The sequence below is a fragment of the Glossina fuscipes genome, unplaced genomic scaffold (genome assembly GCF_014805625.2).
Source record: "Glossina fuscipes isolate IAEA_lab_2018 unplaced genomic scaffold, Yale_Gfus_2 1, whole genome shotgun sequence".
Taxonomy (NCBI): Eukaryota; Metazoa; Arthropoda; class Insecta; order Diptera; family Glossinidae; genus Glossina; species Glossina fuscipes.
In genome coordinates this window covers 28677898-28700855 of record NW_023998415.1, presented here as the reverse complement: position 1 = coordinate 28700855, position 22958 = coordinate 28677898, and the positions used below count along the sequence as shown (strand labels likewise).

The window sequence follows — 22958 nt, the reverse complement described above, 5'->3', positions numbered from 1 at the left end:
GCGGTTTACGTATTGACCAATTGATAGAACGCATTCAATTTACTATTTTGTTCGATAGCATACGAGATCAATACAATCAGTATTTTGGCTTATGAAAAATTCGTTTTCGTTCTGTTTTCTTTTTTTTTTTTTTGCTTATTCCTCAATAAAGTCCTACACATTGCTTAAATATTTTTGAAGTCATCTTCTTCTTCTTTATTTTTGGTTGCGCTTTCGTTATTTAAAATGATTCACGTTTCGCCAAGTTTTCATTTCATATTTAAAAAGGGATGACATCATCTTCTCTGCGCTGTATGAAAGTGAATTTACATAAAGAAAATCAAGATTATTTTTATGCGGATTTTTACATAAGATACTGCACATTTTAAAGTTTATAAAAACATTTTATTCTAATTTTTATAAAAAGGTGCTCTTGAAAAACACTGTTTTTTCTTTCTTTTTTTTTTTTTTTTGCTGGCCTTCTTTTGCAGCACAGGTCACAATTTTGCATTTACAGCGAAAAACTTAAAGTCCGCAAAGATTTCTCAAAAAATTGCTTGATGGAATCGGTTTGAAATTTTTCTTTTTTATGTTTATTTATTTATTTATTTTTTTTTTTTTTTTGAGCTTACGGTCTAACATCGACTATTTTAATTTTATGAAAAATCTAACAATGGTCTCTGGAGAAAGACACATTTAAATCCAGCATTTCGAATTTCAAAAGAATTGGGTAAAAAGCGTAGACACCAGCGATCCGGGAAACTCGAAATATTGAAAGCTCTCAGCGTCAGCTTTAAAGAAGTTCTTATGTCATCCAAGTACTTGTACTTAAACTTATTTCATCTCCAAATGTGTACTAAGCTATCCAGTAAATTTGAAATATCGATTCAAGTCCTAATCAAAAATACATAGACTTTATGGAGTCTCCAAAATCTCCCGGGCGTAGCAGGTGTCCTGCCAAAATGAATTTACCCTCAAAATGAGTTACCATAACGGGAAAAATTCATTGAAGTATATAGAGTTTACTATTAAGGCTACTACTGAAAGAAGGTTTTTAACGTTAAGGTACCGCTCACACAGAAGAAGAAAATGTTTTCCATACGGAAGTATTATGAAATAATATCTTATTATCATCCATTTGTTATAGTTATAGTTATAACACTACCGCCTTACTACTCACAAGCAATGAGAATATTTTCAATTCATTATGTAAAAAAAAACTGAGCTCTTACTTTGGTGAAGTGTGGAAGGCGGAAAATACAAATTTCTCCCAGAGTTACTTTAAAAGTTTAAAACGCGATTAAAATTTTAATAAAAGCTTAATTTTCCGAAAGGATCTGTATCCCACACCTAACTCGTACAAGTTTCATCCTTCTTATGCGAATTTTCGCAATTTCTTTAAAATAACATTTCGTAGGCGATTTTCGATAATTCAATTTAAACGTTGCCTATTATATAAATGGTTGCATTTAAACTATCGACAATTAACGAACAAAAGCAAAATTTACTATTTCATCATCCAACTACTCGTCATTCACACAAAAATTCATGATTTTAAAGTATTCCGCGCGTTTCTTTCGTTATAGATATGTATGTGTGATTGGCGCGGGGGCGCAGGCCTCGCATTTTTATTTTCCATACTTAAAAGTACGCTTAATAACCTTTTAATTTATTTTGATTCTATTGCATTCGAATCCAAAAAAAAAAAAAAGGAAAGAAGTAAGAAAATAAGATTCGCTCCTTACCTGGGCTTTATGATACACTGTGTGGGCGCGGCTGATTTTTGCAATTTTCAGAATAAAAATGGGATTTTGTGTGATGTTTTTGTTGCGCTTTATTGTTACCAAGACCAAAAACCACGGAAAGCAGAAGTGTTCACTGTTTTTCCTATATAGACGTGTGGGCGTTATAGGCGCGTTCTTTGAATTGTTTAAATTCTTTCGCAAGTTTATTGGCGATATCGTCATAATTCAAACTAATGAATACACACTATAGATATTGTACAGTTGCGCAGATGAGCAGATGAGAAGATGAACAGATAAACGGACGGACATGTTTAGGTGCATTGCAAATTTGAAACTGACTACGAATTTATATACGTTAATTATAATACTTTTGAAGCTTGTTTCTGTGCGTTATGAAGGCTTTGAAAGCAAAATGAAATTATGACGTACTATAAATTTGGGTAGGCGTGGGCGTTTTTCTTCAATTTTTTTTTTTTTTTTTTTTTTAGATACTACAGCATCACTCATAGAGTATACGAGTATACGTTTATCTGCTGTTGCTTATGAGTAATGAACAAAAAATCATATTTATTTTTCCTTTTAAGAAACAGAGATGTCCTCACTTTGCGCGGTACTGTAAGCGTGCTTTTCGACCGGTTTCGTCTATTTTCAATATCATATTGCGTGTAAGAGTTTTTAATGGTTTCTGATAAATATGAAATCGATAGTTTCACTTTTGCGGCAGGAGAATGCTTAAAACAGACATTATATAGACGGACAGACGGATATGTTTAAATCAATTCAGTACTCGATTATGAAGTCTATGAAATTTCCTTCTGGGCACTGCAAACGTTTTGACAAACTGAATGACTTAAGCTTCGGTGGTGGGTATAAAAAGAAAACACTTTCTTTAGGGCGTTTGTCGTTAACCCTTATACCTATTTATTGGAGCCAAAATTCTTACACTTGGTCCATATTTAATTCTGAACTTTTGAAAGTATGAAAAAGTACATTTAACATACATTGTTTGCTACGATTTTGTAATTTTAAATATTCTCCCATCGCGTCATAATTGTGCGTTAAAATGTCTGACACCAAGTCCCTTCTGCCACTTGCGTTCAATTGACACTTGTGTTGCGATTCTCCTTTTTCCATCAGCAGTTAAGTTGAACTTTATTTTAATCACGTTTTAATTTTTGCTTTTTTGTACTCACTTGCGCTGAAAATGAAAATTATGTTATGAAGAATATTTAAGTTTCTTTTTTTTTTTTTGTGTAATTTTTGTTGCCTTTCATTTTAATCATCGGAATACTTAATGTTTTAGTTGAAGTATAGTTGAAAATTATTTTTAGTTTGAGAGTTTTTTTTTTTTTTTCGTTTTTTTTCCTTTCAAAGAATGTTTTCCTATTCGAAGTGTTGGCATTAAGTGACAGTTTTTCACACACTGTTGACAGGTATCAAAAAGTCATTGAAACGAATTTCTGATAGCAGCCACTCAAATGAGACATTTCCGTTCGTGTTTACCCATACTGTCGTATGGAGTATGGAAAACGGCAGATAAAGTATGCTTTTTGCGCAAATTTCTATTCGATAACTTTTTTAAGGCAAACAACATTTACAATAAAACTTATTTGCTTTGCTATGTTGATGTATTACGAAGTGATATTAAAGTCTTATCGCACAAATACTTAATACACCTAGAAATTCGTAACGAAACTGAACCAATTTCAATAAATTCCTGCCGGGCGAAATCATTAATCACAAAGGACTTGCAATACAACCGCAACAAATCTAAAAGTAATTTCATCTCTGTTCTCTAGAACATAGCCACCTATACATTTATTATACATGTAACTCTAAGTATAAACTTTGTATATAAAGTGTATATATATATATATATATATATATATATATATAGTACTTTACATGTTACACTGTGAACTCTTCATCAGACGAAAGGAATAAAAAACAAAAAAAAAAAAAAGAAAACAACATTCAATGTGTACATTTGTTGTTGTACTTTCTGCATAGAAACAAATGGAAAAAGTTTTCTGTTTAAAATGGATACGATAGCCAAGTCTGGCAAAACTAATGGATATAAGTTTACGATGAATGGGAAGGAAATGTAGTACATATGGGTTTGTATTTGTGCGAAGGGAAAGTCTCCCTTCGATTTCTTTTAACACACGTAACTTAAAAAGGCAAATAAGAACAATAAAAACAATAAAAAATCAAAGAAACAAACAACAACTGCACAAATGTGTAAAAATATTTTGGCGAGACATAAAGTCAGACACTGAAATTGTTCCATAATTGCTTAGCACAGTAATTTTCTTTCTATGTCGTAGAATATAAATAAAATTGTGAAAGACAGACACAGACCTAACAGTCTGGCAGTTGGTAAATATATTTTTTATATATATATATTTATATATATATATATACTTTTCGGAAAATTTGCACAACAGAGCAGAGCAGAGCAGAGCAGAAAAGAACAGAACAGAACAACAGAAAAGAGTACATAAAGGGAAATAAAACGTTATATAGACTATTTACTATGCAATAGTATACCCTTTTACACACGCACTCACGGTATAGAACGAGAATATTCACGTATTTGCGGGCAAGACATGTGACATGCAAACAAATAATAAGCCATAGCTTGAAATAAATTTGCGTGAGAATGGGGGAAAGTCATGGGAGATGGGGGTAAAAGGTTACTTTAAAGTACTGTTGGTGAACGAAATAAACAAACCCTAGACGTACTCTTACTACTACTATATACTAAGGTTTGGATTCCATTCATTTTTCACATGAATGCTTGTACACCTTACACGAATCCCTTGACATTTTATTCCTATGTATTTTTTATTTACCAATACCGTAAATGCTAGTCAATCCCCTTTCGAGTGAACCAGACCGAATATGATCTCATAGCTGGTATATTATCAGCTGATTAACTTTTACCACCAAGCCAGCCTTAAGCTTCTACTTTAACATTACAAGCGCTCCAATGTTAAAAATTGCACACATTTAAACGCATATACTCATATGGAGTTTTTGTGTAATATGAGAACATGCTGCACGCGTATCAGTAACATTGCCAAGAAATATCTATACACATTTGTTTATATATATATATATATATACATAACATATACATACATATATATTATGCTTATATATATATTTGCATGTAAGTAGAAACGATTAACGCTGTTTCGACGAGGCGTATATTAATATATCGGCCGGGTCAAAGTGTCGCCTCCCTTACCTGAATCATTATGTTGTATATGCAGTAAGTCTTTTTTTTTTTAACAAATAAAGAAATTACGATCATTTTTTAGTGTATACACAACGTATTATGAAATTAAATAACAATTACAAAGGTTGTTACTGGTTGGTTGTAGGCTCACAAGGAGACAATTGGTTTGTTCAAAGTAATTTCTGAACGATAAATAGATCCTTAAAATTTCAAATCAATATTTTGAATTTATTCCTTTCTTAAAGTTTTTCTCGGTTTTCTTCTTCTTCTTCTCGTAATCATAAGTGAGGGTGTGCTCGAATCGTGGTCATCCTTAAACTTATTGTCCAGACATATTGTATAATATATTTGCTGCAAACTAATTCCTCGATATTGAAGCTTTCAATAAATGGATCTAAGATCTAAAACTTTATCATACTTGCAATATTGGGTCAATAAATGATAAAAGTAGCCTGCTACCTTTCTTGTAGTAATTCGGGTAGAGTAAGCCGTAAGTGTGTGCGGTATCAGAAAATCTTTAATCAATGAAAATTTTCTAATAAAATTTTTTTTTGATTGGCTTAATAGGAGCTTTCAATCTTCGAGAATGTGTGGGAAAAATTTTGTTGCCAGCAGAAAGTTGTTTCCTGAAAAATGCGGGCGTTTCATCAAATACTTCGAAAAAGACGGCATATTGCAAATGAATCCCTACTGGAAAGTTGCAACTAGCATCTGCCCCATTGAGTTCGAGCTCCTCTAATATACGATCAGATGTCTTCATTTAAAAGTATTTATATTCATTTAAAAGTATTTCCAAGCGAAAATTTATTAGTGTAGGTTCACCAAGACGATTGTCGGGTGGATATGAGGCTGGTAGCGATTTGAAAGATTTATCGTTGCTCGCGGCAAGAAATTAGAGTTTGAAATAAAGTTTTTAATATTTATTATAGCTCGTCCATAAAATTATAGATTCTTTTGCCTTTTTTTTCGTCATTCTGCAATGTGTAGATTGTAAAATGTGCAATTCAATCTCTCATCGATGCGGCTAACGACACACTTTCGAGCATATAATGTCAGACGAAAGAGAATGAAGCGTAATAAGTAAGCATGGAGGGTTAGTTTTAGAGTTCTCGGATTGCAGCCCAATGGAAAATAGTATTGTGAGGAAAAATTATATATGGATATATGGGTGGATTTTTTAAAATCGCCTGTATATAACTCGTTCAATTTTCATTTTTATACCCGTCACCGAAGTTTGTCACAACGTTTGCAACGCCAAGAAGGAAGCTTCAGAGATCACAGAAACCGTATGTATTTTCGACCAGCATCAAATTCTAAGTCGATCTAAGCATATTCGTCTGCCTGTCTATCCGTCCGGCTGTCTGGTCGTCTGTGTAATATCTGTCGTAAACATTCTCCTGCCCGCAAAAATGAAACTATAGACTTCAAATTTGGCAAAAACATTGGAAGGTCTTCCAGGCAGATTGCTATTAAAAATGGGGGCCAAATGGGACCAAGGGCAGGCTCACAGAATCACATAAACTGAGAACACCTTTGCTTTTCAAAAGAATAAAAAATTGTTTTCTTGCTCATTACTTATAAACTGCGGCAAAGAAATGGACACAAATTTTAACGCATATTCTATTGGCGATGCTGTAGCATTTGTGCACAAGACACCCTTCAATATCTATCTGTTCATGCGTCCATCTGCCAGCCTGTCCAACTTTATAGTATCTGTGGTAAATGTTCTCTCGTTTCCAAAAATGAAGACTTGGCCTAAAAATTTGCAAAAGAATTTCAAAGTGATCTAAACTTGTCAAAGGACACGCCTGTAACGCCCACACGTCTATTCAACAAATACTTTCATTTTGAAAAAAGCCGCGATTTGAAATCAGCCGCGCCGACTGCTAATTCGGCAGCATTTTTGCGACCAGGAGAATATTAACAACAGTCATTCCCGGACATGCATAAATCTGTTGAGAATTTGGCACTGATCAAGAATATATATAGTGTAGTGGGATCTTTGAAGCTTCCTTCTGGGCGTTGCAAACGTGTTGACAAAATGAATATACTCCTCATCCTTCGATGATGGGTATAAAAAAGACCAAACAAAAGCTTTCTCTTAAGTTGTTACAGTGGTTTTCTTCTTAATTGAATCGTTTGCGTCGTTGAGGCGAAATTTTTATTTAATTAAATTTTTCAAATATTTCTTCCCAAAACTCAAAATATTGCATCTCGTAACGAGTGAGTAGTCTATAAATGAAAGAACAGTTGAAGGCTAGGAAACTGTGCACAAAGCGAGTAAGCTAATAAGTTCAAAACGAGACTCCAAGTTTCCTGATTGATATGATGAGTAAATAAATGGAATAATTTAATTAGTTAGATATATGTATGCATATTAGAATCATTTGATGTTTGCCAGAAATAAAGATAGGACACAATAAATTTAGAGATTGAGAGTTCATTCACTGCAAGCAATGAAAAGGAAAAAACATTTTGGGTTTCAATGATAGCGAATTTAAAACATGCATGTATGTAAACCGTTATAATGTTTGTTTGCAAATATGCGTTTCTATATATGTAACAATGTTTCGGAGGCAAAAAGGTAACAAACTGCTCGCAGTCTCCACAATTGCTTTACCAAAGCTTGGCTTAAGCCAGGTGTACAGATTCTTCAATAATTTTCTGCGATAATTTCCGTGCATTCAGAATTTGTAACTTCCTCTTTAAAGGGGTTCTCAGATGGCAAACAAACTAATGTGATTTGCACCGATCTAAGTGAGGTGCTTGATAGTGTCAATCATGATTTGTTACCATTTAAGCTATTTAAGGCTGGATTCCCGAGGGTCATAATAAACTGGGCTGGATAGCATTTGCAAGGTCGCACTCAAAATATGCTTTTAAATTTCGTCTTGTCGGAGGAAGTTACGGTGAGTTCGGGGATTCCAAATGGGTCCTCCCGGTGGTTTGGTCTCTAGCCATCATTGTTACCCGGATATGAATCAGTGCACAAGCACTTTTTGGTGTTTGTATCGTTGGACACAAACGTAACGCTCCCATCGTACGAAAACATGCTGCTGAACATGCTGTCCATAATTAACACATGACCTTCTTAACTACCACTAGTCGAAGATATACTATTATAGCTGTCTTCTTAACCTAGATAAATGAATTGATTTTAGCATCACAGCAATGTGTTTGCATGCATTCCATTGATGTTTTCACGCAAAATTTTACGAATGTCGCCTGACATGGCTTCGTCTGATTTCTGCCTATTCATCAAATTGAATATTAGAACCTTTTGACTTGAAAGATGTACTTTTTAATATCGGATCTTATTGATGTAGTGAAGATATTTACATAAAAATCAACATAAGCAAAAAATTTCACTTAAGGCGCAGCAAACATTAAGGCGAAACAAACAACTATTCGATTGCATTATCCCCGTGCAATTTGAATGCATTTTAATATCTTTCGATCGATCTGCTAGCATTATCCTCGTGAAAGTTAAAGTATTACCCGAATGTATAGCAATTCGCTCTGTTTTATTTCATAATTTATCGTAAACAATATTAATACTACTGTTATTTCCATGTAGGTGTTGTTGATGTATGTGATTTCTTTGCTGCCTTAGTATTGGAAATTGTTTTTTGATCTAATCGACATTATTATGAACTTGACTAGTATTTCTTGGAAGCAGTATTCCGAAATTTCAAGAGACGAACTTCTCGCACTAACTTAACGAAAAGTTACATTACGTTAACGTTAGTATTCGTTCTTTGTTTGAAAGATTCATGAATGGATTTTGCCATACAATCTCTAGGAAGCTCATTCTTTTACTCATATTTACTGTGCAATTTTTCTCTTTTCCTCATTATTGAGAAAACTTCTAATCGTAGACCATATTTGAATCATGTTCCAAATCCATCGATTAAAAGCGAAATGATTAGGGATTTGTTTGCATCATTGCAATCTAGAGATGAACCTAATTTAAACGTATAGCTATTTACTTCCACTTAAGAAGAACTATTTATTCGAACGAATACTCTTTGTATAGTTTTCAATTTATCGGTCGATCTTGTAGATAAAAGATAAGTGCTTCGTAGAAGAATTTTAGCGAAAAACTATGCCCTACAAGAGCTTTAACAAGGTAATCCAAAGCAAAAAAAAAAAAAGCTTCGGATAATTTTTTAACTGAAACTCACCTGTATACATATTCTGTATATATATATCGTATATCTGATAAAAATCGTTATGCCGTCAGGATAAAACTTCTTATATTTCTTGGCAGAAGAGTGAATTAATTGTGTTTTTCAGGTTTCATTTGAAGTCATCTTTAGATCATCAAGAGAGATGTGCGAACCAAAGCAATAAATGGCAGTCGGACACGGGAAGATCCGAACCACATCAGGGCCTCCGAACTTTCGAACTTTCTCAATATTTTCTGAATCATTAAGTTTGTATAAGCAATACAGCATCGTCGCAAGGGAAGATGATACTTTTCCTATTCACCTTGGATCAATTAGAAATAGCGATCTAATCGCATTAATTATTGGCGGTAAAGAAAGAAGTCACTAGTTAGGGCAATTCGGAACACCTTATGATACACGATTAGTATCAAAGAAAAAAGCGCTACTTTACGTGGCCTCAATTCGTTCACGTTGTCGTCATTTGTGCCGCTTCATCCATCTGGCATTTCTCCGGAATCGAAGTCTTCTCGCTAATGCCTCCATTATGTTTCGTTTCCACGAATTGAAATGCGGCCCATAAAATTTTTGATTGTTAATTCCTATGGTAAATTTCGAGCTTCTTTTTATATCCATCGCCATCCAAGAAATTATATTCCGATAAATGTCTTGTGCTGATATGACTTCATAGGATGAAATGTGCCAATCTTGATCGACGTTCTAAAGAGACGAAAGTGTGTAGAAAGCAAATAAGTGAACTGTTTGGGTGTCTTATCTTTTTTGCTTTTACTTGAGAAACCCTTCAGGAGATGCCCTTTATTTAGGTGGATGAGGTTAATATGTAGATGAGAGAAGACAAAGGGTGCAATACTTGTGTACGTGTAATTTGAAAATGGAAACTTATCTATGCCAACAAAAATGCAGCAAATTTTTGAAAAAGTTCGTTTACTTATAACAGCCAGGGATTTTCAATTGAGTTCAAATTATAATGTTTTTTACACTGTCACACATACACACGTATTATCACTTGAGAGGATTAGTGTTATTAAAGTTATGCGACTCTAAAGCTATATATGTGGGGAGAAATATCACGAGCAATTTTTTTTTATTATATCTAATAGTTTTCCTCATATATCTATGCCTCCATTTGCGTTATGTATTATGATACGACGACTTCTGGGTGGCTATAGCTTTATATAGAAGTTCAAGTTGATATTTATATTCTCAAAAACCAATGAATATATCGAAAGTTTGGGTTCTATTTCATCAGTAGCGTCTCTCAGTAATAAGTATCGAGCATTGGATAAAGACATTATTAGGGAATAAGTCGAAATAATATATCAAAAGATCAACAATTGACTATTTTGATGGGTGTGAAATATTCCGTGTTATGAATGTAGAAAATAAGCTTCTTATTGTTTGTTTCGTACTTCGATAAATAATTCTGACAAACAAATACCTGCATAGCAATCAAAACGTATTATTGCCATGCTCCTCCAAAAAATACTACAACCACTAATTGCATTAGATTTTTCGTCAGAACGTATCATCAAGCTCTTTCCGCCCGACCAGATAATGTGCCAGAGTCGTCAACATACGACGCTCGACGACGTCCAGTCTCCTTAGCTTTGAGGCTAAGGACTTGAAAACACCATGTATGAATAAAATCGATACGATTGCTGCACGTTTGAAACCACTTACGTAAGCTTCATTCATTTTATTGATGGTGCAACGGATTTTAAAGTATTGCGTTGTAATTTGTATATCATTTCTTTGGAACAACAGTCTTGATCTTCTTATTAAAAGATTATCGAGTCATGTGGTCTTTTTCCGCTTAATGTTTACTAGTTGTAGCGACGTATTTTATACTCTTTTTTACGTAAGTTTTTTTTTTTTTTTTTTTTTTTTTTTTTTTTTTTTTTTTTTTTTTTGTAAATAAGTCTTACATCGTACATATACCATTGCTTTAATTCATATTATTAATGTAACTTTCTATAGTCACTTGTGGCAATTTTCACATGATCCTTCACACGTCTGCCTAAAGGAAATTAGCTAAAATTGAAAAAAAAAAAAATATATATATATATATATATATAATAGGTATGCGACTTTAACAGGGCTAATGTTAGTTAAAAAAACGTAATTTTGTGAATAATATTCAAGAGCATTTTTTAGTGTAGATGAGAAAATATAATATAATATAATATAGTAAAATGGCTGTCATACGTTTTAATTGAATTGTGAGCATTTTCAAACGCAGCCGCTAAACAACTCCATAACTATTTTATTAGTTAATCTATTTCGTTTAAGTAACAAATAAAATTGAATTTCTATTTGCTTAAACACATGAAAACAATATAAATAAATATGAATCTAACGTATGTAGGTTAAATTATTGTAAATGAACAAAAAGTTACTTTTCAAACGGGAATTATTATGAATTTAAATTTATTTATTTATTTATTTTTTTATTTTATTTTTAATTTCTATTTTTTTATATATATATAAATTTGTGTAGATTGCAGTGTTCGTTTACAATAACATGAATGAGTTGCCGCGAACACAATTAAATGATAATAGTGACAGCAGTAGCAGCGGCAACGGCAACGGCAACGGCATCAGCAGCAGTAGCAGTAGCAGTGGCAGTAGCAGCAGTAGCAGCGTCAGCTATGCGTACAACGAGTCTTTGTTGGTTTACCGTCCAGATCGCCGCTTGGAGATATGGCGTTTTATAACGTACATGGTTTTACATGTAAATTGGTTTCATTTAAGTTTCAATGTCATTATTCAACTATTGTACGGTTTGCCATTGGAAATGGTGCACGGTTCACAACGTGTGGCTGTCGTTTATCTAGCGGGCGTATTAGCTGGATCATTAGGCACCAGCGTCATTGACTCGAAGGTGTATTTAGTGGGCGCCAGTGGTGGTGTTTACGCTTTACTGGCAGCACAATTAGCCAATGTCATGATAAACTTTGGGCAAATGCGTTATGGCATTTTAAGGCTTGCGGCTGTCTTTATATTTGGTACGTAGAACGATAATAACAAATCAAATAACATAAAGTTTGTTTAAACGTTTATGCAATTCCTTAACTTTTCATTCACATTCATATATATATATATATATTTATATATATACATAAGAGCATATATACATACATATATATATATATATATATATTTTTTTTTTTTTTCTTATTTTTTAAATTTCCTTTCTCTAGTTTTCTGTGATACTGGTTATGCATTCTACAGTAAATGCGTGACAGAGGATTGCTTAAAGGCTCTACCCTCGATATCGTACATAGCACATTTGACAGGTTCCTTGGCCGGTTTCACAATTGGTTTGGCAGCTTTACGAAACTTTGAGCAATGCCATCATCATTATTATCATCAATCGAATTTAATACGTTACTTTGCTTTAGGAGTTTACGGATCATTTACCATTTTTGCCATCGTGTTCAATCTCATCAACACCGTTACCGCACAAATACTCGGAGAGGAGGGCGAAGTCTTCAAACAGCATTTGTTACGTGATTTGGGTATTGCGTAAGCTATTAGCTATAAAAACGCATAGAATACTCTGATCAATATTACATTATTTAAAGGAATTATTTAAGCCTTTTTTTTTTTTTTTTTTTTTTTATATTCATCATAACGTGTTTTTCCGTTCATAACAACCGACAACAAGAGCACCCATCTAAAATTCTAAAAAGTGAATGCACATAGCCTAAGAGTTTGACTAGCCTAAGAGTTTGAGTCTGACTTTTCAGTCAGCTTTATCCATTAAATAATACTATACTTGCTCTAGATACATGTTTAAATCCTTGCAAACATAATAATAGATTACGTGTACGACTTACTTAACGTTTGCCAGAGTCTTAATGATTTGTTTTTGAAGGTACTCGATCGCTGTACACGTCCGACAACAGTAAAATATCTTTCCTACAAATTGCAAAAATTTAACCACTGTGCAGTGTTTACATCATATATCTATTTTTTCTTTAAACCGAATAACAAAATAGACGAGAGGTTCAGCTTAAACTTATGTTTAGGTCGAGCAATTAGAAATTTTCATCATACTCGCTGCATTTAAAAAGATGTGCGATCCGTGACCTACTATCCGAGAGCAAAATGTATGATTACGGCAGTGGTTCTGATCGAATAATTCGTAGAAGAGAATGAATTTTCTATTGGATATCCTTCAGGGAGGGGGAGAGTAAGTAACCATCGTTTTCCTCAAGAGAGAGAATTTTATATTATTTAAGATTTTATTTATTAAACATTTATATAATAATATATATATATATATATTATAGTTTCGTAATTTATTGCAAGTTTTCTTTCTCCTTTTACATTGTTACTATGTGACTGTAGGTGATGAAGCTTCTATATATGATCCCAAAAATACGAATAGATAATATTGTGATATTGCCAAAGACTGAAATAATAACTCAGTAGCCTATATATATATATATATATATATATATGGTATATATATGATATTTACATACATCCATGCATACATACATACATACATACATACAAACGTTCACATATAGACAGCATTTTCGGATGTGGCGTGACATGCGACGTATATCCCTAGAGCGCAAGATTGTTATGCTGCCGGAATGTCTCTTGTTGTTGTTCTACACCAGCTATCAGTTTTGTATGGGCCTGCCTACGGCTTCATGTAAAAGCCTTGGTAGCGCATTTGTTGACTTTATTTACGTTTCAACGGGTGTACCGTTAATTGCCAACAAAAGCCACGATTCCAGTTCCTTCTGAGAGAGTTAATCTGTAGAGTTTTCTCGTCTGTAGGTTAAGATCTAAAGATGACTCGCTAAGCATTGGTTCTCTTCTCCGTACTTTTAATTCATATCGAAAGTTTTTACCAGTAAAGTAATTAGCTACGATCGAAGTAATGTATTGTGCGATGTATCGTTTCTAGGTAGTTGTTATCATCAATCAATCGGCCGAACTGAGTGTTCAGTGTTAAAGGACTATTTTAAGCTGTCCACTCTATAACGATTGTTGTTTGTAGACTCAACAACTGTAATGGCGACCACATTGATTGCATCGGCAGTCCTCCCTTGTCTTCTGTATACAAATTGGAAATCCCCTAGGCTTTTGGAAATTAGCCTATTCTCGTATACCTTACGTATCCTATCCAACAGACAAATAGCACTTTAAGCTGATAATTCACTTGATGCTCTCTCGAGCTTAGGTAATAAGATATCCGAAAATAATTGCTCTCTTGAATATGTGTGTTTGTATGCGTTTATGCAAAAATGTACATATAGGTATACATATACATATGTTTACATATCTAGGAAATAAACGTAACGAGATTCGCACATATTTTATGCTTTTAATCTTAAATTAATAATCCTTGGACATTACGATTACCGGTATAATTGAAATGAAAAATTAATTCATTTGAACATCAAGTTCGAAAACTGTGTATGAGAATAATACTCCACAGAGAAAACCTTAGTCTTTAGATTGTTTTTTTTTTTTTTTTGCTCAATATTGATAAACCAAAGATATTTTTTACTAAATAGAATGCAAGCGTATTGAAAAGAGAATTACAAGCGAAGAAGAGAAATCGACGAATCGTAACTTCAGCTAGTGTACCTCTCACTGAGAAATCGAAGCGTAGTTGCAAACTCGATTGCGAAAAAATTCATCAAAAAATTTTTGAAATTATAGATAAACAGTTTGATGCCTTCAGATATGTTTGAATAAACTCGATTGTAAATTATCTATACATTGCTCCGAATTTTGTTTGAAATGATCTCTTTTCTTATATACATACATACCTCTTGGTATTCTAGATGAGAGTATTAAACAAAAACAAAACAAAAAAAAAAAAAAAAAAAAATCATTTACTTACCTAGTAAATGTCTAATTAAAAAAGCCCAACAACTGCGCATAAAATTTGTATGCTCTCTATGGCATGATGTGTGCAAGCGACAAACAAATTTTGTACAGAGCTATGGAAATCACCAAATATGTTTTTGAAATTTCAATAAAATATTTTTAATTAATTTTTACTCCAAAATACAATTAATTAATTAATTAACTCACATAGCATAGAATATTAGTATTATTATCATTAGTATTAACGAAATGAATGAAATCTAATCAAAATATTATAAATAAAAAATTAATCAAATAAACTTTTCGCAGCAACGCAATTCTTCAGTATTTATTTAATTGGATGTCATAAATGTTTCCCTTTTGACAAATGACATAAAGCAGGAACACACACAATTAATACACACAATTAATGAATGCATCATTACATACTTTCTTTCTCATTGAAAAACAAAGGACTGGATATTGAAATATTAAGCGCTGGAATAAATTCGTTCTACCTTTTCATTAAATTCCACATCAACTCATTAATAAATTGATTTATTTATTTATTTATTTACAATACATTTCGTCAAGACTCGATTGTCCATTGTCTTATGGCATTTTTGTGCATAGCTTAACGATACCTTGGCAGTAGAGATCTTTTGGTTCCGAGATGAAATACGTACTCATCGAGCCATTTTCGTATATCCTTAACTTTCGCATGCTACTGAATGTGGTGAATACGACATTGATCTGACTGGTCTAGAGAATGATCTGCATGCGAAAGACGCATGCCTAGCCCAAGCTAAAACTAATTTCCATCTTTGCATTTTCTGCATGCGGACAGGTGTTGTCATAAAGTAAAAGCAATTTTTCGAATTGCTTTGCCCATAAGTGGTGTTGAGGTTTTGGCAAGGGAGAGAAATGATTGCATTCGGTTTACTTTATAAGGCAGCAAAATTTAACACACATAACTTATTTCTATACCTAAGATACAGTAATTCATTTACGGCGCCTCCCCCTGGCTGAACTTTGTTCTCAATGGACTGCCGTTTTCATGAAAATTAGTCACAAAATTCTAATGAAACACGAGAATCAAGTACACATTCATGCGTCATACAACTGGCACGTGGTGATTGGCGAAAAGATTATCAGTAATTGGCAGAAATTTAGCGGAAAAACGGATTAAAAAATGTCGCGATGAATTTAGGTAATGGCAACTAGGTTGTGAGAAGGTATATAAGCAGCGTATTCGCGCAAGCAAAGTCAGTCGAAAGTCAGTCGAGTGAGTTGGGTGCAGAGAGCTGAGTCGTAGTACTAAAGCGAATTAACGCGTTGCGAAGAACTAAGAGCAAAGAACTGTGAATAAAATCTAGTCTATCCAAATAATCACTATTCAGTGTAGCGAACTTTATTAACGGAAAATTCACAAAACACAGCTTACGTTACAATACTTCTTTATAGTTCAGGCTGGAGACAGATGCAATTATTGCAACATTTGCCAAAATAATCTTCAAATCGATAGTCAGCAGATTACAGCGATCACTAATCATTTCACTCCAATTTCTCTCTTTGCACTTCTGCTTCTTAAAGGCAGGAAGCCATTGTCAGGTTTACGGCTTACGGTTTTCGCTTTCTTCGTTTGTTCGCTTATGGTATGATTGAAAGGATTTGGAAAAGTTAGTGAAATAAATTAATAAATGTTACGTAGCGAAAATTGATCGCTCTATTGAAAACACCCTATAATTGTGACTTCTTTTTATTGCAATAGAAAGGGCGGCATATTCTAGCTTTGGTTAGATAAGAGATAAGAGGTTTGTTTTTTTTTTTTTTTTTTTTTTGGTTCTGTTCTTTCCGAAGCGACAGAGCAACGATAAGCCGCATATAGTAGGTTAAGAAGAAGCAGATTTCTATTACTTTTTATATGATTAAAATGAATTAAGCTAAAGTATGACAATAACGTAAATCGTTTGATTTAAAAACCACAAAATTTTGCCGCAACATAATGTAATTGAGTCGAATATAACTCACAGATACATAAGAACGTTCATGTGTATACATATATATATATGAGTTGATCATTTTAATGAAATGCATATAACTGCGCACAATTTCATTAAACATCTGCAATCTGTGACCACATAAACAACAACCGTCAGTCAGCCGTACGTATTGCGTCGTAATGCTTAATTTGATGCTACATTGTTGTCGAAAATCAACATAAAAAAAAAAAATAAATAAATAACTTGCGCCCAAATACTCCATTGATCAGCAACGAGTAGCAAAAACTAATAGTACTACAGCACTGAGAATACAGTGTAAAAAAAAAAAAAATAAAGTAAAATTAAAAAGGGAAAAAATCAATAGCATGCAGTAAATTACTGTAGAAAAATGGCTGCATTCCGTACAATATGCATTTAAACGAATTGATATAATTTTCTTAATCATTAACAAAATCGTCAGGATCGCAAAAAAAAAAAACAAAAAATTCAACCGCATTAACATTAAAAAACCAAAATTTGTAGAAACCATTATAAATTCTCATAAATGCGCACACATATGCACGTATGCATATTTCCGACATAAATACAAATTGAGTGTATTTTGCATATATATATATATATTGCTTTTTTTTTTCTTGTCTTCTTAGATTTACACATAAAATTTTGCTGAATATACGGTGCGAAAACAAAAAAAAAAAAAAAATTTAAATTACAGCTCTCTGATATCGTACACACATAAATATCTGCACATATCGCTATACAGTGATCATCACTCACAAATGTATAAAAAAAAAAAACACCAAACCTTCAAATTGATATCAAAATTAATCCATACCCACATATCTACGTATCTACATAAATACACACTTATGGTCAATACATGTACATAAATGCAATATAGGTATGTAGATGACATGTATTAAATGCACACATAAGCATCGTGGTTAACACTGACTGGTCATAAAATTCGACATTGGCTGCAGTTTTGTTGCATGTCGCCGACTCATTCGTCGCATACGGCAGCCAAACGTGCCAAAATAACCGAATTAAAAAAAAAAAAAAAGAAGAAGAAGAAGAAGAAGAGCAAAAAAACAAACTCTTCCGAGCAGCAAAAGTAACATGAAGCCACAAATGTAATCAGTAATTTAGTTAATTTAATGTTGCCATCACCGTTTGTTCTAACAGTGGGCCAATAGCGAAGAAATTCAATAGCATTTCCCATTATCTACATAGTGATGCGTGGCTGGATATGCATGCATTTTTCTTTACGTGTATTTATTGCCTTTCTGTCTTGAAGTTAATATGTCATACGTATTTCATTTGAAATATTGCAAGTAATTGCCGTTATCATTTCTTATCCTACGGTACCGTGCGAGTGCAATTTGGATCAGCATCACAAGTTTGGCATCTGCTTAGCACGCGGCCAACGTTTATTTGTGGCTTTTTATCTCTTTCTTTCTTTCTCTTCCTTTCTCGCTTTTTTTTTCCTTCTTTCTCTCATGCATCCGAATGCTTATTCCTGCTGACTGATTGACTGAATGACTGACCGACGGGCAGACTATCTCAACGATGTACTTTTTACCAATTCACAGATCGACAGGCGAAACATTTTTTCTTGCGGTATTTTGCAGACGACACAAAAAACAAAAAAAACAAAACAAAAAAAACAAAAAACACAATCAAGACTGATATACTTGTACGTTTAGTGTGCGGTAAGGCGAGTGGTGGATTTAGGTGATGTGCTGCGGTTCAATACCTGCATTGGCATAATTTATACCCAACGGCAACAGTTTTTATAATGTTTTCGAGGTATTTAAAGATTAAAATAAACTGCTGAAATGATGCCTTTTCATCCAGCCTAGCATATGGATGGGGGCCTCTTTCTTTTGTTCAATTTTCTTTTCTCTCTTGCCTTCTCCCTTTTTCTTTCCCTTCCCTTTTCGTATACAGTAAATTGGCTAGTCTAACGCAGCAACCACCTGATTTCGGCGTCGACTATAGATGAGGGGGCCATTTGGCATGTCTACCAAATTGTAGGTTGTGGGAATTAGTAGTAATTTTGTATTCGAACACTCAGCAAAAGAAAGAAAGAGGAAGAGAAAGAGAGAGAGAGAGCGTTGTTTTTGCATATTTTTTTTTCCTTCTTGTTTGAAAACAAACGAAGTTAATGTAAACTGCAGTGATTAATGAATTATTTAATTATTTAAAAAAACGAAACAAGATACGTAAATGTTAAGAACTTAGTTGAAATAAAAAGTGTGCAAAAATTTGAGTAATCATCTTCCAAATATTTTATATGCATGCAAGTTCTCTTTCATTTCATTTGCAAACTTTATATAAACGAACGAGCCGTTGCATGAAAGATGAAAGTGAAAGAGAAACTTAACTGTCCAATATTTTTAATTATTTAAACATTTGTATAATATTTTACTTAAAAAACTTTTAAATAATAAGTAATTTTTGTTAAAAAATTTGTTAAATTTCATTATAAAATAGAAATGAACTGAATCGTTATGTATATGAGAAACAAACACTTTTTTAAAATTATACTAGTGAGAACATTATAATGGGGTAAGGCCGACCGTTGAATACCCTATACCATATTGTCTAACATGATTCTTATTTTTATTATAGAACACAAAAATTTTCAATTACGTATTTACGGGGAAGCGGGGCCAACACGCAACCTAATCTAGTGTAAGTTTAATCCTTACATAGGGCAGGCTCCAAAAATCCGCTTAGATACGTACAAATTTTATAGAGTTCATTGTCGTATGAAATTGCTATTATATTAAGAGTCAATTTTCATCATCACATATTAAAAGGATCAGTTTTTTGTGAAAACTCTTATTAGGCTAGGATCCAAAATATAGGTCGAGATGCTCCAAACTTAGTAGGTATAGTTAATTTTTTTATGTTAAATTACTACTATGATGTAACTTTTCTCATGAAGCATTTAAAATTATATCGTGTTCTCGTGTGAACTTCAGTCCTCGTTATAGAGAAGGAGGTTCAAAAATTGCCCCAGCCAGTCCAAAGTTTTCATACGAATTTAGAATGCCGCTTTACTGCTACTTAGCCACTTTTTCCGGGAAATTTTGAAAATTTGAAATTTTGCCCACATAATGACTTTACAGGATAGGGCGTTATACGGAGTGTGCTCGAAAGAGTCGACCGAGCTAAATCATTTCCAATATCATTCTTCTTTGGGTCAAAATACGTCACTGAACTAAGTTGCATCAAAGTATCTCCCAAATTCCGACCTGTAGCTTGAACACAAATTTACATGGACAGACATCAAACGGACAGGCGGACAGATGGACAGATAGGGTTAGATCAATTTTTCACCAACGATACGAAAAGTTTCGGTGAGAAAGCTTAATGCGCGCGCGTAGTGTATTTGAGTAAATCAATGCTCCGACATAGCCCAAAGCAAAAAGTGTAATACAGTTAGATCGCATGGTCTTTGTAGCAAGCTTTAACAGGCATTTTTAGAGATTAAATGGTCATTGAAGTTTCCTCATAATGAATGGATGGGCCAAGAGATGTATGGCATGTTGGAACAATCTGTTAAAAGCATACATCATCCAAGTCGAATTTATCTACGTCGCGTCATAAAAACCCAATAATTATGCTTATGTGGCGTTCTGGTAAAATGGGCGAGATTGTGGTCGTCGTACGTTCTCTAACGCAAATCGTTAAGGTTGCTCAAAATTGCTGGTTGTACCAGGAAACATTGATGGTATGTCAAAGGTGATGATAATGCAGGATCGACATGTAACATGCCGGGAGATTGACGCAACCTTAGGCATGGGTTTTGCCAGGATATATAATTTTACAATATCTCAAAAAGTTACCTGTGTAAGTGGGTGCAAATAAGTGCTTAACACATACACTAACGGCGCTAAAAAGGACGTATGTAGCATGGTAACAGGTGATAAGTCATGAATCTGCGCACATGAACCGGAAAATCGGCGGTCGAGTCTATGTTTCAAGATAAACTAAATCCAATGAAAATTGTTTATGCTCCATGTACTTTGAGATAGATGGTCGTTTGTTTTTTTTCGCAACAGTGCCTTTAGAAGAACCTAAAACGATTAATTTTGAATGGTGTGAAAATCACTCGTTTCCCAGAAGTGTTTGGTGAAATAAAAAAAAAAAAAAAAAAACAAACACAGCCGTCGGATCATTCGTCGTCACGATAACGTGAACTCGCATTGATCTCTCCTAACAACCGTCTATTTAAGCATTCAAAAAATCGAGTTAGTCTGTAATCCGCCGTATCGCCCTCAGTGGGCGCCTAATAACTTTCTTTGGCAATTCAACGTCAGGAACACTGATGTTTTGGAGACATTTCAAGCCAAATGAAATAAATTTGTGTCGGTGAGGAAGAAGAAAGGGTTGAAAGAAAATAAGGCAATTTTTGATGACAAATCATTGTATTTTTATTATTTGGCTGAAAATATAAATGTGTGACTTTACGTAGAGTAATGAGAAAATGCTTGAAACAATCCCGCATTTGCTTAAAGAATGAATTTTTTTTTTTTTTTTGCAAACATCTTCTACTCTTCTACGGCTTCTCACGATGAAACTTTATTCTGTACTGTAGAACTTATATGAACTCGCATATTTTGATTAGAGTCACTAATGTATGAGGCGTCCTTAGAAGTTTGTTTTCTTGCAAATGCGTCGCAATGTAATAACTTTAAAAACAAGAATAGAAAATGGGAAAAAGACAAAGAAGGAGAGAAAGAAATAGAGATAGACACACACACACACACACACACACACACACACACACACACACAGAGAGAGAGAGAGAAATACACACAGAAATACACACATAAATATACACAAACACACACAAACACTTACAGAGACAGTACTAGGAAATTTCTCATTCTCTAGTGAGCAGTGTTTCATTCAACTGTTCAATTGTTGACGCAGCATCTGATATCCTTCTTTAAACGAAATCATGATTACTCAACATGCTGGAACTTGTTTATCAACCGAGAATAGCTTTTATATTCCTTTTTTTTATTTATTTTATTTTTTTTTTTATTATTTTTTTTTAGTTTCGTTATAACCACAGAAGGCAAACCTCAAGTTTTTGGCGCCATTTGAGGTTACTCTGTAAATCAAGTTCAATCTAGACTGTGCACAAAAACACTTTCATATGTAGAGAGAGAGCATCCACATTGCATTCGCAATGATTGAAATATCTTAGTTACTCGCATATAAACATATTGACGAATTAAGATGCTAGCGCTACAAAACATAGGATAAACAATAAATTGACAAGCACATCCATCCATCCATCCATAAACAACAGAAAACGAGTTACTTACCAAACTGTGAATGACTTTTGTTACTTACGCTTCTGTATTGCATGAAATCATAATATAATTTCATATATTGACGATCAGTTCTTCGGAAGAATACGAATCTTTCCATTTTTGTCCTATGAAAGACAAGATAACTTCGAAAGATGAAGTGAAAATGAAATTAATTCAATGAATTCAATGAAATAGTATAGATATCTTTTTTTCCTTCACCGATCAAATGGGGAAAAGTTAAAAACCAAAGCAGTTCGTATATGCTTTTTAAGCAAATAATCAAATGACACTACCGCCTTAACAGTCTGAAGATGTCTTAACCATTTTCTTATCTATTTTATATTTTCTCTCTTGTCTAAATTCTCTCCAAATTTTTCAACTTATATATCTCGTCGTTTATTCATTAAACGCAACATGACCATTAGTCTAAATGAATATGATGATAACTTATGATTAACCGTCGTTTAAATATTAATAATAATATAGTGTGTGCCAGCATTACGAATGAACTGTAACATAACGTAAATTTACGATCGCATTTATTCAAATGCGCATACTTGCATATATTTATACGGTAGGTATATGCTAATGTTAAAATTGTTTGCTATTAACTATAAATACAAGCT

General features: G+C 33.4%; 1 protein-coding gene across 4 annotated transcripts in view; it reads left to right on the top strand.

Annotated features, from left to right (window-relative positions):
• Positions 1-13606, top strand: part of LOC119631516 (protein rhomboid-like) — a 61850-nt gene extending 48244 nt beyond the window's left edge. For all 4 annotated transcript variants that reach the window (XM_038023806.1, XM_038023803.1, XM_038023804.1 and 1 more), the window contains 2 exons: positions 11653-12160; positions 12356-13606. In XM_038023806.1, the coding sequence (XP_037879734.1) occupies positions 11677-12160; positions 12356-12684 (813 nt within the window). In that variant the 5' untranslated portion in view covers positions 11653-11676 and the 3' untranslated portion in view covers positions 12685-13606. The remainder of the gene's footprint in view (positions 1-11652; positions 12161-12355) is intronic.
• The last annotated feature ends 9352 nt before the right edge of the window (positions 13607-22958 follow it).